General features: G+C 40.9%; 1 protein-coding gene across 1 annotated transcript; it reads left to right on the forward strand.

Annotated features, from left to right (window-relative positions):
- Positions 1-7,062: 7,062 nt before the first annotated feature.
- On the forward strand, positions 7,063-15,412 carry pcp4a (Purkinje cell protein 4a; the record flags this gene model as incomplete). The annotated part of the gene is made up of 4 exons (XM_084564277.1): positions 7,063-7,161; positions 10,882-10,933; positions 13,643-13,675; positions 15,282-15,412. The coding sequence occupies 4 exons, from the start codon at positions 7,063-7,065 to the stop codon at positions 15,410-15,412; spliced, it is 315 nt and encodes a 104-aa protein (XP_084420403.1).
- Between the last annotated feature and the right edge of the window lie 1,961 nt (positions 15,413-17,373).

Genomic DNA, 17,373 nt, shown 5'->3' on the forward strand with positions numbered 1-17,373 from the left:
TGTAAAAAGCCAGGGCCTGGATAGGAGTATGTTGCTCTGAATGAATAATTAAATAAAAATCAATGCCGGGTTCCATCCACCTCCACACTCTGCTCCTGTTTCCCCCCCGTTTATTCTGTTCAGACTCCCACAAAGTTTTAATGGTCATCAGGATAACTGGCACCCTGACAGAGGAGATTTATTGTTTCTTTTGAATCATTAAGGCGTCCAGCTGACCATTGTCCAGGCAAGAGATCTTAAAAGCATTCACTGCATGCTTTCAAATCTTTGTTTTGTTGTATAAGAGTGACCTCTCTTGGGGCTCTTGATCACTAATATCAAATACAGGTAGTGTATAATTGATAAACGCATTGTAAGTGCATTACAGCAGTCCGAACTGCTTCACAGCCAGAGAGCACTCACACTAGGATTGGTAGTATTTTAAAATCAATATCACTGCCATATTAACTTTTACATTGAGCAATGATTAATGTGAAGAGATGAGGCCACAAGGAGCCTCTACAGTATTGTTCTGACCTGGGCTGATTCATCTTTGGCACTGTGTTAAATGTACAGTCAATAATTTAAAATTTCCAGTCCACTCACAGACTTTAAAGTTACATTAAAGCATTTTTGGACTTGGCCACGGCTGCATTTCTGCCATCTATTAACTATTTCTGTAGGTCTTTGTCAACCCACTTCCCATTATTCCCATTTCTTCATGTCTGAAATATAAAGCTTCTCCCGTACGTCCTCAAAGCTCTAAATGATCGTCACCTTCTTCCTTTATACCGAAAACATAAAATCCTTTAGTTGAAGTTTGAAATACTGACTTCTAATGACTTTTATTTGCACATCTGTGAATATTCAGTGGCTGCTGTCGTACTGTTTGTCTCACGGGATGATCTGGAGACTTGTTCCTCCTCCGTTTTAAGCCTCAGGTTGAGACTCTTCAGCCAAGATGTGTCAGTTCTGCTATTCAGATTTTCAGAAAAAAAGCTAATTATCTCTCCCGTAGCCAGTTCCGCGCCAGGTGTTAAATATACAGAACTCTTGTGGCTCAGGAGGCAAAGATGCCAGCCATAAAAACACGATTGTTGTCAGAAACATAGATAGAGGTGATTATGCGAAATATCCCCAAGACATGTTGAGGCATATTACTTAGATCTTTAATCATTTTTTATTATAGACCATTACTTAGATCACTGGACTGTGTGGATGTCAGTGTCGCTCAGCCACATTCAAATCGCTTTAGTCACATAGAAAGTGAGCAGTAGAACAGACTCCAGGGGCCCCAGGCTGGGCGTCTAGTCTAAATGTTGAAGTTTATCTTCTAAGTGATTGATAACGTTACATGAACCCAGTGCTCGAATACTACATTAAAAAGGCTATTTACATAGACATTTTATAAGAGTAAGGACTAAGTTTGGCCATCCGAATATTGAGGTCTGACTACTGATGGAGCTAGAAACACAAGCAGTGGGACGTTTTAGACAGCCAAATCTTTAGGTGAAACCTAATGACAGGAGATAGACACTTTTGTTTGCTGTTTTGGACTTATGTTCACAGTTGAAATAGTATAATAAATAATTTCACATTATTTGCATTTACATTCGGCTGCTTCCTACCCCACAGACGGAGGCTGACATGAATTATTCCTCATTGTACAGGAAACTCAGTCTGCAGACTGACAGTATCTGACAGCTCACTTCATTGCAGCAAATGTCGACATATTTTCAAATATCCTCACATTAGCTTAGTGCAGGAACAGGAAGATGACCAAAACTACAAAAAAATGTGACTCAAGTTGCAACCAGATGGGTTTATCTGCTAATTTTCATATATCTGACACCGTAGTGTTCCTGTTCCATTAGTATGGCTGACACAGTATTTGGTGTCAAATGCTGTAGTGCATAAGAGCTTTTAGTGGAAAGCTCAAGCTGCTAAATGCTGATGCAAACAGCACTGCAGTCAGAAGTGGAAACATGATTTTTCTTGATATGTCTCCATAACTCAGCTGCAGGTTAATTGCAGCAAATTGTGCTTAAGTGCCGGCTGACATTAAATTTTGTAGGATTTGACTGTCCGTCTGAATGTAAAGTAATTTTTGTGGAGATAAATCAGTTTGGGTACGGTGGGCTGAACCATTAAATGGCAATTCTTTAGCCATCTATTTAAAATCTCTTTGGAAATGCAATTACTGAAAGACGCCCATGTGCAGTATTAAAGGGGGTGTCCTGTTTTAGTGATGGCCGGTCCTTCAATCAATGCATCAGCATTTAAGTGGTCTCCTGCTGTGTTCATCTGCCCTATATTTTAATTACACTGAGAGTGGTGGCTACTTGGCAAAGCCATTTGTTTCATCATCCAAAGTGGACTGGAGTGCCTTTTATTAAACTAATGAGATAAGAGTGTTAAAAGTTGCTGATCAGTGTAAAAAGGACTACAAGCTGAGTGGGGAAAAAGCAGTCAGGGATGGATTTTCCTTAAAAATCCTTTTTGCTGACTTAAGACAGACAAAGTGATTGAGATCCGGACCAAAGTGGTGATAAAAAAAAAAAAGTAATGCCTCTGCAACTCCTGGAGGAAACGTTCAAGGATAATTTCAGGCGTGTTAATGTAATGTGATTTTTTTCTTTTCTCACATACTGACCATAAACATGAACACATTTTAATCAATTCTCCGTGATTTGTTGCGCGGCATGTAAACCGACTTCTAATCCCTGCTTTAAACAATGAGCAGAGATTACGCTGAAATAATCTGTAATCCATCTAAACTGTCAGCAGGCTTTCGAGGTGCCTTCGCGGGCGCAATCAAGGCTTCTGCCGGGCTTTGCAGATAGAAAATGACAAACATCAGTGGCTGAGGAGTAGTCTGTCAGCGGTCAACACGGGGGAAAACGGAGCAGATTATGCTTAAACTGTTAATACGTGACCAGTGCTACAGTAGCATTATCAGCTTTTGCACAGACCCTTACAAAAAGGTTTACCCCGAGGCTCTTAAAATGTCACACATCATTTCTCAGGGGAATTGCACATAATCCCACAGAGGGGGAGCTGTTAACATTTACATTCTGCCTTATAATACACTCGAGACCACCGCCTGATTAAATCTGCAATGTTACACACAGTCACTTAAAGAAAGAAAAGAGAAATCAGCTAGTTTATCTGTCAAGAGTCCAGCCTTATATGTTTGTATCAAGAATTTAAAAAATACCTTTAATTCATCTTAAATGTATATAATGTATTCAGTACCCTTCATGTAATTGACAATCAAAACAAACATTCATTTATCTATTGTTTTGGGATGCATGCATTTTTGTCTTTTCAACTAAAACAGTTCCTCTCTCCGAATCCACCAGTAGCACCGCAGTCCCTCTGTGAGCAGGTACAAACAGAGGCTGAGCTTTTTAAATTCCACTGAATGTGCACTGGATCTGATTCCTGTTGGCTTCTGCAGACAGATTACAGTCTACATTGTGTAAACAGAGCAATAGAAGTGTTGTTTATTCTCCTTTCTTCATGCCTTCAGAGTGTTTAAAATTGCTTTTTAATAGAGAGAGGAGGAACACTGTGTAGTGTGATGAATGCATGCTAATGTTCTTTGGGAAAACCATGCTGCTGTGCCATCACTGTCGCTTGAATGACTCCAACTGGAAAGCTCCTGTTAATGTCGGTGTGCTTGTTTATTTGAGAAAGGCATTTTCCAGTGGGTACAGCAGGTCTCTGAAGTTTTACGATTTTATTCCCACACTAGTAGAATTAAATGGAATTTAAAACTTTAAAGACCCAAGACGTTAAACAATGATATTTTAAGTATATCTCATTGGGAGCAATTCTTCATAGTGAGTGGAGTGTTTTGTGGATTATCAGTCTTCAAGTTGTCCAAATTAAATGATAAAACAAACTGTCATTTGTGTGTCCTCTTCAAAACCTATTATAGTGTTTGAATTTTCTTCCATCTCTCTAAGCATATTTAGCAGTATAAGATATTCCAAGCAAAGGACTCACCTGTTTTCAACTCTTAATTGACATGGATTTGATGGAGAAATTTCAACCATCAGAACAACTTAAACAACGTCCCTCTCACCCTCTTGGGGTGGTATCTGTGTCATCCTCAAGCTTGGGTCCTCTACCAGAGGCCTGGGAGTTTGAGGGCTCTGCACAGTGTCTTAGCTGTTCCTAGGACTGCGCTCTTCTGGACTGAGGCTTCTGATGTTGTTCCTGGGATCTGTTGGAGCCACTCCCCCAGTTTGGGGGTCACTGCCCCGAGTGGTCCTACGACCACAGGGATCATACTCGCCTTGACCTTCCACATCTGTTCCAGCTGTTCTTTCAAGCCTTGGTACTTTTCAACCTTTTCGTGTTCCTTCTTTCTGATGTTGGCATCAGCTGCTATTGCCACATCTACCGCCACCTTCTTCTGTCTTATTTAAATAATATGGCCATTGGTCAGTGGGTCATCCCACCACTAGACCCAGATCTAAAATATGCGATGGATTGGTTTTGTACAGATTTAAAGACATAATTTCATCATTATCCAAAGAGGATGAAACCTATTGACAGTGGTGATCTAGATTTTTCCGTAAGCATGATATATACGTGTGGTTGAAACAGCTTACCGTGTGTTTCCATTCACTGTTTTTTATGCAAAAAAAGTCTGTGAGTGGGAACAAAAAATATTTCCTTCAGGTTTTCTGAATTCATTTGGAGATTTGCTGGACCACAGAAGGTTTCTAATATTTTCCAGTATTTTGCATTTTGAATAAAAACATAATTTATTCCGTGCTACTTGCAGGGTGAAGTGTAATAACTTTCCTTTTCCATTTCATCCAGGACCATCATCAAGTCATACCAAATTCCTGATGGCATTCCCATCAGCCTGAGTTACACTTAGTAACTCATTAGCATGCTAACGTGCTAAACTAAGATGGTAAACATTATGATCTAACCACCAGTCTACTAACTTGCTGTTATTTAACTGCTGCTTGCATTTCTACTGGCTTGGTCATTAGCATTTGGTGTAGCTGCAAAGCTGCTAGCATGTTTGTATGCTCTTAGTCTTCTGATGCCTAACTGCTGATATTTTTGATCAACAACAAAGTTCTATTTTTACCTGAGCTGCAAATATCTCAAACATCCTCTACAGTAGGTTACATGAATAATAGCTCTCCCAAAAGCGGTTTGTTTTTAGCTAGGATGATTTTATGACTGTATTTTTTGTCCGTCTCTGTGTCATCCTGCTGTTCTTTCAGTCAATCATTGCTCAGCAGCGTCACTCCATGCTGTCATCCGTTTCCAGCCTGTTGGTGGGGAGGCTTCTATGGAGTTGTAAGGGTGCTGGGATGAGCTGTCTGTGACCTAGTTTTGCTGTCTCCTCGTTAAATTGTTAATAGATCCTGAGTGCAGCATGGAATCTCTCTGGGGAGCCCAAACTGCCATAAGAACCAAAAATAGCCCCCCTACACCCAGGCGAGGTGATTTATTTATTTTACGTGTTCCCTCCATGTCCACACAAACCCTTCATGCCTGTGAAGAATTTCAGAAAACGTAAGCTGTGTGAGCATCGCCCGGAAGCAGTGATGGGAGCAACAAATCTTTAGAAGAGACACATATACAAATCATCCATGGATTCGAAATTGAGCTTCTTCTGATACTAAAAAACCAATCTGCTGCGGAGTGTGGTATATATTTCATCTGAATAGATGCACACTGCAACAATAGCAGCTCAAAACAGGAAAAGAAAAGAAAATGGAATTAAATAAACTAAATTAGGTAGATGCAACAATCTACATATCACTGTAATGGGTGCTCAAGATATTATATACTCTAAGGCCCAGCACAGAAACGCTTGCAATCATTTCTGCACAAAGTGTAGCAAAACTGTCATAACAATAATAATAATAACCTCAAGCCATTTCAAACATTAAAAGACTAGCTGCTTGTCACAATAACTTTGTCGTACACCTATCAGCCACAACATTATGACCACTGACAACTGAACTAAATAACATTGACCGTATTGTGACAATTCAATGTTCTGCTGGGAAAATTTTGGACCTGGCATTCATGTGGATGTTACTTAGACATGTACCACCCACCTAGACCAGACCAGTTACCCCCACCCCATAGCAATGACACTCCTTGATGGCAGCACCCATCACACACACAAAAACGGTTTAGGAACAACTAAAAAAAAAACATGAAAAACAGTACAAGGTGTTGACCTGGCCTTCAAATTCACTAGATCCCAAACTAATCAAGTATCTCTAGAATGATCCACAGAGGACCCTCCCCTCAACCCATAGGAACCAAAGGCCCCCCACGAACAACATTCTTGTTGCCAGACACCACAGGACACCCTCAGAAGACCCATGTCCATTCTCTGATGAGTCACAACTGTTTTGGAGGCACAAGGGCAACCTACACAATATTGGGAAGATGGTCATGATGTTATGCCTGATCGATGTATCTGAGCATTGAACTCACATTTGGCATTAAAAAAAGACCTCTGTGTCCAATTGGATAGTCCTTCAACTAATGAGTCCCATTTTGTTGTAAACAAATTCAACCCCACAGGTACTGCTACTCCTCTGTCCATCACCACATAAAGCTCACCCAAAATGTTTGATTGGCCTGACAGATCTTTACTGGAGCATAATCAGTTCCCATCACAGAAATTCTAGACCAACTTTCCTGGGTGGGGAAGTTGGTCTGGTTTTTTAGGACTCAGACACACACATATAACTGTGCTGGATCACATTGGATTGTAATCCAGGAACTCAAGGACAACACATTTCTCGTGTTTATCAAGCTTTGTACATTGTTAGTCAACCATAGCAAACAGAGTGGCACATGCTGTACACCGTACAGAAGGACATCATCATTAGCGATGTAATTATCATCACTGCCATCCGTTTGTAAAGCTCCTTCTGTCTCCATCATATGGGACTTGGGAGCAGACTAACATCGTGGTCCCTCCTCAGGGACTGTGACAGCATGACATGTCTGCACAAGCTGTACACGAGCCCTGCTCAAACACCAGCCAGCAACCCAGCGATAGAGTCCTAGTTTATCCTGGCTATGGTATTGGCTCTGAAGGCATGTGAGACTCTTCTCATCCAGCTTCCTGATGAGGACCTGTGTTGTTTGGCGGGCTTGGAAGAGTATCTGCTGCTGCAGGTTTGTCTTAATATTTTTGCTGCAGTCTAGGGTTGTGACAATAACAGTGAACATATCTGTTACAGTAAATGCAGAGAGCAAACTGTTTAATACACAGTTAAGCTCTTCACAGGTGAAAGACTGAAAGCAAGAAAGGCATTAATTGAGGTTTCAACCATGTCAGCATGTGAATAAATGCCACAGAATTGGATAGATCTGTTAACCATGATGCCCAGATGAGGAATCCTAATGACTGATCCCTTATTATTATTTTAAATACCTTAATAAAAGTAACCAGTGGCCTAGCTAATGCTGGTGATAGTCAATTTTAATTCTGCTTGATCCAGATGATATTCCAGCCAGTGCGCATCTGTTGGATCGCCTTCAGAAGTAGGTTGGCCTTAGAGATACCTCAGAAAGACTGATTTGGACCATATTTATCAAACAAAACAAATTCAATAATCACTGATGCTGCCTACTCTGCAGTGGGCTATCCGACCTGTGGTATTCCCCAAGGCTTCGTCCTCTGCCCTTTGTTGTTCTCCGCTTACAGACTTCCATAGCACACATTATGCACAAACACAATATTACATCCCATATGAAGCTCTCTTCACATATCTCAAACCAGAGGCCAGAAAAAATAACGTACAGTCGTACAGTAATCTCTTATTTAACAACTTGTCTTGACCAGTCATACTTTCTCCTAATAAGGAGAGTTTCAAAGAGCAAATGCACCACTGGTAGTAATAAAAAGTAAACAAACTGCATAATTATGATTTCCAAACTGAATAAATGATTCAAATAAGCCAGCCAAATACAAATTACATAATATTACTACATGCTACATATTTAATCATAATACAGTAGTTATCACACAGCTGAATCCTGCACTATATGAAAGCTTCCCAGCGGTTCACAGTTCACTGTAATTATTGGCAGAGTAGCATCTCCCCTCTGTTTAGACAGTTTTGTATTGTAATCAATCACATACACTTCACAGAGAGGATTTCCTACCGCTCACCATACTCCAAAATTAATTTGTGGAAAAACCCCTGTTGTGGGGACTGGCTGATTTTGGCAGATACAATGGTGCCATTCTTATAATAACTACCGCTTTTCATGTAGATTTAACGCATGGATAGTTCTGGCATCAATTACATCACACATCCTTCAACCCGGTGTGAACCCAGCAGGTTCTCACTCTCTGTTCCAAAGCCTAGATTAAAAATATTTAGGTCCCAACTGACTGCTCCCAAATATAGATTGAAAAGAGTTTTCTGTCTCCAGTGCTTTGAGAGTTCAGAGCAGCCTACCTGAAAAGCTTAGCTCTGACATCTCTCATCTTTCCAATAATGCGTTGTACCTCCGACAACAGTTTAAAATCATCTGTGAAGCATTTTACAGCATTTCTAATTGTGGTACATTTACTTCGGTTCTTGTATTTATATAAAACCAAACCTCAAGTGCTACCTGCTCATTTGCCAGTATTATTCATCATGGTAGCGGGTTTCTCAGCTCCCCTGCCAGCTTGAGTGTCATGTGCGATCCTCGAAGTCAAGGTCACAGTTGACAGGTGTGAGGGTTAATGAAAACCGGACAGCCACGGGAGGTCAGACGTGCTACAATGACAGCTCATGCTTGCACTTGTCGGTCCGAATTGTTTCCTCTCACTCCTTTGTTTTCTTCACAGTCTTTGACCCATTTAAGTCATATTAATAGTCCTGCATCACCATTTACACTGGGACTTTGAAGGATGAAGACTGGAGAAGTCCACCTTAGGACTCCTGTTACACCTCTGTAATGTGATCCTTTTCAGAAATTTGTGGCAGGGAGGTGAATGTTACTATACTAAACTTGACGACAGCCAACTGGTTCCTTAATAGCATTTCACTTTTATCACAAAAAACAACGAAACTCTGGCGTGTCCAGAATGCATCACACGTTTACATAGATTTGAAATGCTGATCTGATGGGCCTTGCAAAGACAATAAAGAAAATAATAAATTCACATGCAAAGACCGAGATGGGCTGTGACAAACATCTACTTAAAGATTCACTCATTCCTCCTGAAAACCCTCATATGAATTTGCAGATGCAAACCCTTGCTTCCTCTCGCTGTTTCTTCTTCCTTTGTTCGGTGCAGTAAAGCAAATGATGTGCTGAAATTAGAAAGATGGATCCGCCAATGGAGAGGAAAAATTTAGCAGAAAGGGGAATAATGTGGGGAAAAGCGTGAAAAGTTATCCCAAGCACATTAGGACTGGAGTTGTTATATAAGCTCTGATTGCATCCAGTCAGTAAGACAAAGAGCGAAGAGAAGGATGGAAGGTTCATATGAGAGATCTGGTCACAACGTTTTAAGTATAATTTCACATTTCATGACAGCATATTCCACCTTTGAAACAGCATGGCTTATTGTCTCAACTGGAGACAGGATTAATGTCACTAACCCATATAGACACAAAAAGCCACATCCCTCATGATGGATACGAATATTTTACGGCTGGTGGAAGACTTGGATTAGCTTTGTTCATAGACATAGTTGAGTCTCTAGATATACTGTCCATCAGCTAAGAGTCTAAGAGGGCAAAAAGGGTGAAAGAGAAACATAAGGAAAGGATACAAAAAGAAGCTAGGAAAATTGATGATTGCGTTGTCCACCCAGAAGTTTTGAGTTGGTTGTTGAGTTCAGCTGGGTCCATTTGTCTTGATTTCTTCATACTTCACCCAGACAATCCCTCAAACATTATTGTTGCTCTGCTCCTGGATGTCCGCTCGGGCTGTCTGGCTGAACGCCCACTTGTGGTGGGTGGAGGTGTGATGTATGGCGCCATCACTGTGTTGCATCTCTCCCACCCCAACTAATACCAGAGCGCAATCAAGCGGATGAGAGTGGGGCTGGTGCCGGGGTTCCCAGCGGCACTGACTTCCTTAGGTTTCTACAAGTGAACAGAAAAACAAGTGGCCACAATGCCAAACAAGCTTTTCTTCCACTGGCCGTCATGATGGCGCATGGAGGCGTAAAGAGGAAGATCTCTGGTTATTTATGCTTTGTTCCCACTTGACTCACACACATCAAAACTGCTTTGGCATTTGAAATTCATTGAGCGCACAGGATTAATAATTCAGGTTGAGCCAGGCAAGATGGAGAGTCTCTGCTGGGCAGATGAGTCTGTGAAATACTATGTGCACTATATCAAATCATACCCACCATGTTCAGCTATATGGATTAAGCTCTTGTATCTTGGTTAACTAATCCAAGATGTAAATGTTGCAGCTGAAGCGAACCACCTCTCTCACACACCAGTGTCTGTGCATTTGGAACTGTCATCTTACTTTGGAAGCTGTGTGCATCTTGTGAGGTTGCAGAACGGCACCAGCCTGTCAGGGGAGAACAATTGGGAGCTGTTGGAGCAGGCAGAGGGAGCGTGCCTCCGCTGCAGAAACATGGATTATAGATCAACATATCTCATCCTGACTCCTCTCACACAGAGCAGAAACTGTCCTGTAGCATGTTCAGTCAGGCAGGGCTTAGTATGCAGTTAACCTCCAATGAGGCTTTCTCTATCTGAACATAAGACTTGTCTTAAACCCTGTCAGAAAAGGGTTAAACATGATGCAAATAAATAAGAAGAAAATAAAAAACTAAAATAAGAGGAACCTTTGTTGTATTTCTCCATGTTTTTTTTTTTTCTGATCTTAAAAAACGAGTGATCGTATTCTTCTCTTTTTACATCGCAGAGACAAGCATCTGGAGCAGCGACTGGGAACAGCAAACCACCTGCTAGCCAAGGTATGTTCTGACCATCAGGTTCAGTCTAAGAAGTGCAACCATGCAGAAACACCACGCAGACTGTTAGCCTGGTGCAGCTTTCACCAGGTGGTGCATACGCAGCCTGCGTTTTACACGGGGCAACAGAACAGTGCTATAGCTTAGCATTTCAAATATTATAGAATCTAAGCCCTAACTAACATTATGAAGCTAAAATGAGCTCTGCCAGTGTTATATAATTAAAATAGATCAGTTATCATTGTTCCTGCATCATAAGCTGTATTGTAATGTTGTAGCTGACTGAGTTAATTTAATTGTATTAATCTTTAATACATTTTATATACACATTATAGGCATTTAATATTGTCATCTAAGTAGCCATTATCTGCAGCTGTTAATTTAGCTGATTGCAGTCGAGTGCAAGTATTATACAATTAAATACACTATGTGAGTAAATACACCACTGATACATAGCATTTATGTATTGCAAGTGTTTGCATAGTTAAAACCAATGAAATAAATTGGGTTCGACATTAAATTGTCAGCTTTTATTAGTAGGTTTATGTCAGTTATTATATAGAGAGAACCGTGTAGAAATATGGGTAGAGCACATGAAGCTTAATGATTTAAACAGAGTTGGGGACATACACACAAAGTCACATAAAATCTTCACATGTGACATTTAGAAGAAAATCATTTGCAGTCAATGACTCCCTGAAGTGTTCCTCCCGTCGGCCTCTGCAGACGTTTTATATAGTGATGGTGTCTCCACCGCGGACTCCTTCGGGTCTTGCTCGTTGTGGGGTTTTTGCTTTTGGGCTGGTCTTCAGTCATACTGAGCACAGTTTACTGACTCTGCTTACTCCTTTAGCCCAAATTACGTTGAAACATTTAGCTTCATTTTATTTGATGTCTCTATTCTCCTTTTATATAAGAAACACCTCCACGGTCTCCTCCACCGTGTTACCAATTCACAGGCAGACCTACTTTGTAAAGTGGGCCATGGTATTGTTGGTGTAATAATGTAATTCAAATCCCTTGAGTTATAAACAGTAAAGTTGGGTGTGCTGTACTCACAGGATCCTTTGTAATTCATAAATGGTGTTAAGAACAAAGGTTGGTTTTACTGGTTTCTAATGAACCTCTCATCAATTAATGGGTTTTTTCATGACCTTGCTCAGGTGAGTCGAATGAGAATCCGTCTGACATTTCCTCTGTGGTGTGGTGGTTTATTATATACGTATATATTGCCATCAATATGCATTCAGCAGTTACAGCTGCTTGGTTTTCTTGGCTCAGCTCCACAAGCAGATACTATAAATCTTTTAATTGCTTTTTGCACCGTGCACATTCACTAAATTAGGTTTCATGGCCGCATACGATACGATACACGGAGGAATCACACAATGTAATCTCCCCCACTCCTTGAAGTCAACTTTCTCTTCACACAATGGATGCAGCAGGTTAATAGCAGACCATTCACAGCTCAATGGCTCCATAGCCCCATTTAGCACATAAAGCATCCTCCATGTACCTGGAGATCATGTGTCACCCCTCCTCTCTCTCTCTCTGGGGCTGCTGATAACACTGTAAAGACCCCGCGTTGAAATGGATTTCCATCCCAACTTCTGGGAAGATGAAGTGTGTTGAGTGTGAGGCTGTGGTTCAGCCCAGAGGGAAACATCCCAGCGGCAATCGGGAGGGATTTTAGGAGGCATAATTGAATTTGACAGATGTGTGAATTGCATTCATTTGACATTTGCCCATTTTTACCTTTTTTGTGTCTTTCCGTTGTTTTGCATTAAGAGGAGTTACAGGATATGAATCTACTTGGATACATCGGAGAAGGAAGGTTAAAGGACAAAATGGGGCTGGGTGGTACAAAAAATGGATAAATACATATGTTCATGACAATTTCTGATTTTATATACATACTAACAAATTATAGCTGGCCAGCTACCTCATTAACAGCTGTGATAAGTGTGAGTGTTATTGCCAGAGACAGGGTAAAGTTAGACTTATATTGAAAAAGAAAAATTGAGGGCTCATTGTTAGCTAGTTTGTCAGCTGTCGGCTTTGACCTAAAGTGAACTAGACTTTACTCTAAGGGCAAAGCCATCCCAGGTCAATCAATGTCATTATATGCTATATTTTTCAAAGGGCTTGCATACATTCGCATCTCCATCATAAGCATTATAAAGATCAGCATCATCGTCTTCGACTGAATAAGGCTAACCTGTCGGGACTGACTGAAAGGTCATCATGTCTGCATGGAAATCAATAACTTACCCTTTTCCAGCAGTGCCTCACAATCAGAACCAATACACACGTTCCTTTGGAAGTTAATGTTTAAAGTCTTTTGACACTCGTCGCTTGGCTTCACATCACCTTTTTGTGTGCTCAGCAGTGCTTTGACCAGGCCTTCATCAATCCTTGTCCATATACTCTTCGTTTGCCTTAAATCTCACAGAAACCAATTTGAATGTGACCTTTCGCAAACCCCATATGGAAATAATCCCATAATGCATTGTGGCAATTTGAATCATCTGTGCAGCAGCACGACGCGTTACTTAACGTGCGATGTGCCTGGCTTATAGAGTCCCTCTGTGGTGTAAAGGGCATCGACCCCGTGGAGCAGGTGGGAATGTGGAGAAGGACGCTGCGCGTGCGTGTTTGTCTGTGAGCTTGTGCAATCCTGAAATATGAATTTCTTTGTGATTGTCATCCAAGGGCTCCAAGGTCAACAAAAGGTTGCATCTAAACGTAAGTACAGTAGGCCGTTTAGAAAAATCACCGTTTCTGCGCGAGAGCACGCCTTCACCACACCACAGCTGGTCAGCACAGTCACGGACCCGTGCACCGTACCACATGACTAATGATGCTTGAATAAATGACTGACCTTTAGGTATTACTGAATGAATGAGCAGCGATGTGTTTTATTGCAGTGAGAACTGAAGCCACGTCCCATGAAACTGAATCTTTTCACTTGTTTTAATCACCTCTGTGTGTTTGAGCAGCTAGCACTGACTTCACTTCAGTCTTCCTGTCTGTTTGGACACTGCACCACAAAGAATGGGTCTGATAATGTGTGTATGTTTTTGAACATTTAAAAAACATGATATGTATCTCTCATTGTCTTCAAACAGGAGATTTAATCACAGTATGAGTAACAAATAAATATAAACTAAGAATAACCAACATCTTGGACACCATCCGACTATGAAGAACACCTCTTTAGTTTTGTTTGTCGACGTGGGCCTCTGTATTGTCCTTTTACTGAATGTCAAGGCATTTGTAATGACATTTGCGTGTGACATGAATCAAGTCAGTCCTTTAACAGTACAACTGAAAACAAAGGATTGCCTGTATAACCTTTTATTTTCAGTTAATTTAGTTATGTATTTATAAAATAATTTATTAGCTTCCATTGCCTGAGATCATCATCTCTTTAAATAGGTAAGGCATGGAGCATCATATCATGTAGTGTCAAATAAGATGAAGTACTTACAGAGGCATTTTATGTTCTAATACAATACTAATTGGGACCATGGAAATGGAAGACCAGCCTGAAGTACGTATTAAACATAAATACTGCCAGCAGTTAGTCTCTTTTCTTTCTCTTGTAACACCAAAAGACAAAAAAAAAAAAACACAACAGCTGTGGAAATAATTATTGCCCTAACACTACAACTCTGGCTCTCCTCAGTGGGGTTGTGGTGAGGCCATAATGGTTTGGTACGCCACATTGAGATGTGGTGGCGTAGCACTAGAACTTTTAATCAGACAGCAGAAGATGAAACTATCCACTTGTTCACTCATTCGCTACTTCCTTCCCTTTGGAACAGACACTTAACAGTTCACTATGCAGTAGATATTTGTGTCGCCTTCACTAACCCTTTGTTCAATCCATGAATGTGTTACGGAGAAACTGACACCAGATTATTGCGTCTTATCAATTTAAATCCCTGATGAACTGGCTTCGCTCATACGTGAAATAATCATACAGCTCTTCAAAGCATTCACACCAGAGCAGACCAAACTTATCCATTGCTAATAATAAGCACATTTTATTTTTCAGGTTTCTGCTCCTATGACCCTGCAAGGATCCTTTTTGCATCTATAAAAGATCGAGCATTGCATTATGGGACTATGTGCGGAAAGTACAGCACAGGCCATACGCATATGAAGTGTTGACAGTGTGAACCCAGACAGATTTAATATGTAGGACAGTAAATGTAATGCACAGCTCTACCTTTTCTCTATATTTTTCAAAATAAGAAAGGAGGATGCTTAAAGGATAAAGATGCATTGAATGATTTGGCCAAACTGTGTGTCAGAACTTGTGTGTGAAATTCTTTCCTCTCACCAGACGAAAAGAAGAGCAACCTCCCCCAGGACTTCGACATCGACATGGACAACCCGGAGACGGAGAAGGCTGCCGTGGCCATCCAGTCCCAGTTCAGGAAATTCCAGAAAAAGAAGCAGGACGTGAAGTCGTAGATCGTAGATCGCTGTCGCCCTGATCAGGGCTTCGTCTTGCATGTCGATCAAACTGCACCTGTTATGAACTGAAAAGGAAGGGTGGGGTGGGCTTTCTGAAGGTGGAGGTGTGAGGGCGGGGTTAATAAATGTCTGTGTATAATTAGTTCTATAGGCAAAAAGATATAATTCCTGGTGTATGTATTTAAATCTTTCCTGTGATTTTGCTATTTCTGTTTTTTACTTCAAAGACATTTCACAGTGCAGCTGCAGCAGACCGTCCTCTGTCACATTCAGTGTAATATACCCATGTAAACAACAAACTTAAATAGGTCTTATCATACATTGTCAAACAATGATTATCTTTCCTCCGGGGGAATAGAAAGCCACATGTATTGTTGTGATTGACGCTAAAACCCATGTCACGTCTTCACCGACAGACCTAATCAAAAGAGTTTTGGGCTCCACTGGAGATCTGTTAATCACATTTCCCTCAGGCTGAGTAAAATGATCCCACACGGCTGCCAGTGCTTTCACTCTCTATGACTAATGCTTTTAAAATCAAATCAGTGTCGCTAATTTCTGTTTGGACGTAGGAGGTCTCCCCTCCGTCTCGTCTTTTCCGCCTGAACAAAAGCAGCCGCGTGTCTTTGTAGAGGCTCTAGATGTTGTGCTTGTGATTTGACTCCCGTTGTGTTCCTTTCAGTGTTCGTTCTTGTTCCAGTGTGATTTAAACCATGTCACCGATGAGTAGGCTCACATGTGTACTGTACAAGCTCATACATTTATGCATGCAACCTCACTCACGTGCTCACATACAGAGAAAGAAATAAAGACAATGGAAAAGAAGGATTTACTTTCTATCATTTCCCGCTAAATTACACTTCCTGCAATGTGTGGAGCATACACACATTTCAGCAGCTATTGTAGGTTTTGAAAAAGGAGGTCGAACACGAACAAGCATTTGTATTTTTCAACTGTTATTTTAGCATTTGAGTGCAGTGATGTTGCAGTTGACACATGCTGTAGTCAATGCAGTAAATCCTGATATCATGTTTGAATTATTAGAAGAAGAAAGTTTTCTTTAGTGCGCTGAAACGCCTGCAGGACGTGCAACAAGTCTGTAAATCCATTTACAATCATGTGTCATCCTTCTCAGGTTGGAATACGTCAGAATATCAGAAGACCTGTTCCAACTTACATACATGTTTCAGTAGGCTACTGATGAACGTTAGGTGTCCATGGGTGAACAGTTGACATTTCATATGGTCACCCACACACTGACCACTGTTAATTTATTGTAGATTGTCACTACCAGTAGTTTTGAGCATCAACAATCAAGCCTCAGGTTTCAGAGCATCCACACAGATAGACACGCTGTCAGTCTGATCAGTCAGATGTCTGAATTCACCCACTAGTCAAAGCCGTCTGCTTGTAAGTAGGACTCATTTGCTATGAATTCTGGGTAAGCTAAGACGGACAGTGTCAAATTCATCAGCTCCATTCAGTTCAACAGAAGTGAGGGGAAAAAAGTATATATATAAAAAATAAATACTAATAATGTCCAGTGGCATAAACACTCAGCAGAGCAGAGCCTCTGTGTCTTGATGATGATGATGTGTCAGGACTCAGCGGTCTGGCAGGAGCGACAGAAACATCTGACAGTATCCTCACTGCTTTCTCGCTCTCTCTCTCTCTCTTTATAGGAAATCCAGTTTTCAGAACATCATTAAACAATGAGTCATGTTTCGCTTTCTTTTTTCTGTCACTTGGTGCCACAGACTAGAAGTTATTAGGAACTTGTTACCACGGAAACGGTTCTATACGAGTTTGACTGGAGCTAGGGGGTCTGACTTTTAAAGTTTAAATTAAGTTAGTTTTTATTTTTATGAAACTGTGTGGCAACCTATATTAAACTAATCCATGAGCATATCTGGGACATGTCTAAAAGAGGGAACTCACTGACTGAGCTTCAGAGGAGT

Source organism: Chelon labrosus (genome assembly GCF_963514085.1).
Source record: "Chelon labrosus genome assembly, chromosome: 17".
Classification (NCBI taxonomy): domain Eukaryota; kingdom Metazoa; phylum Chordata; class Actinopteri; order Mugiliformes; family Mugilidae; genus Chelon; species Chelon labrosus.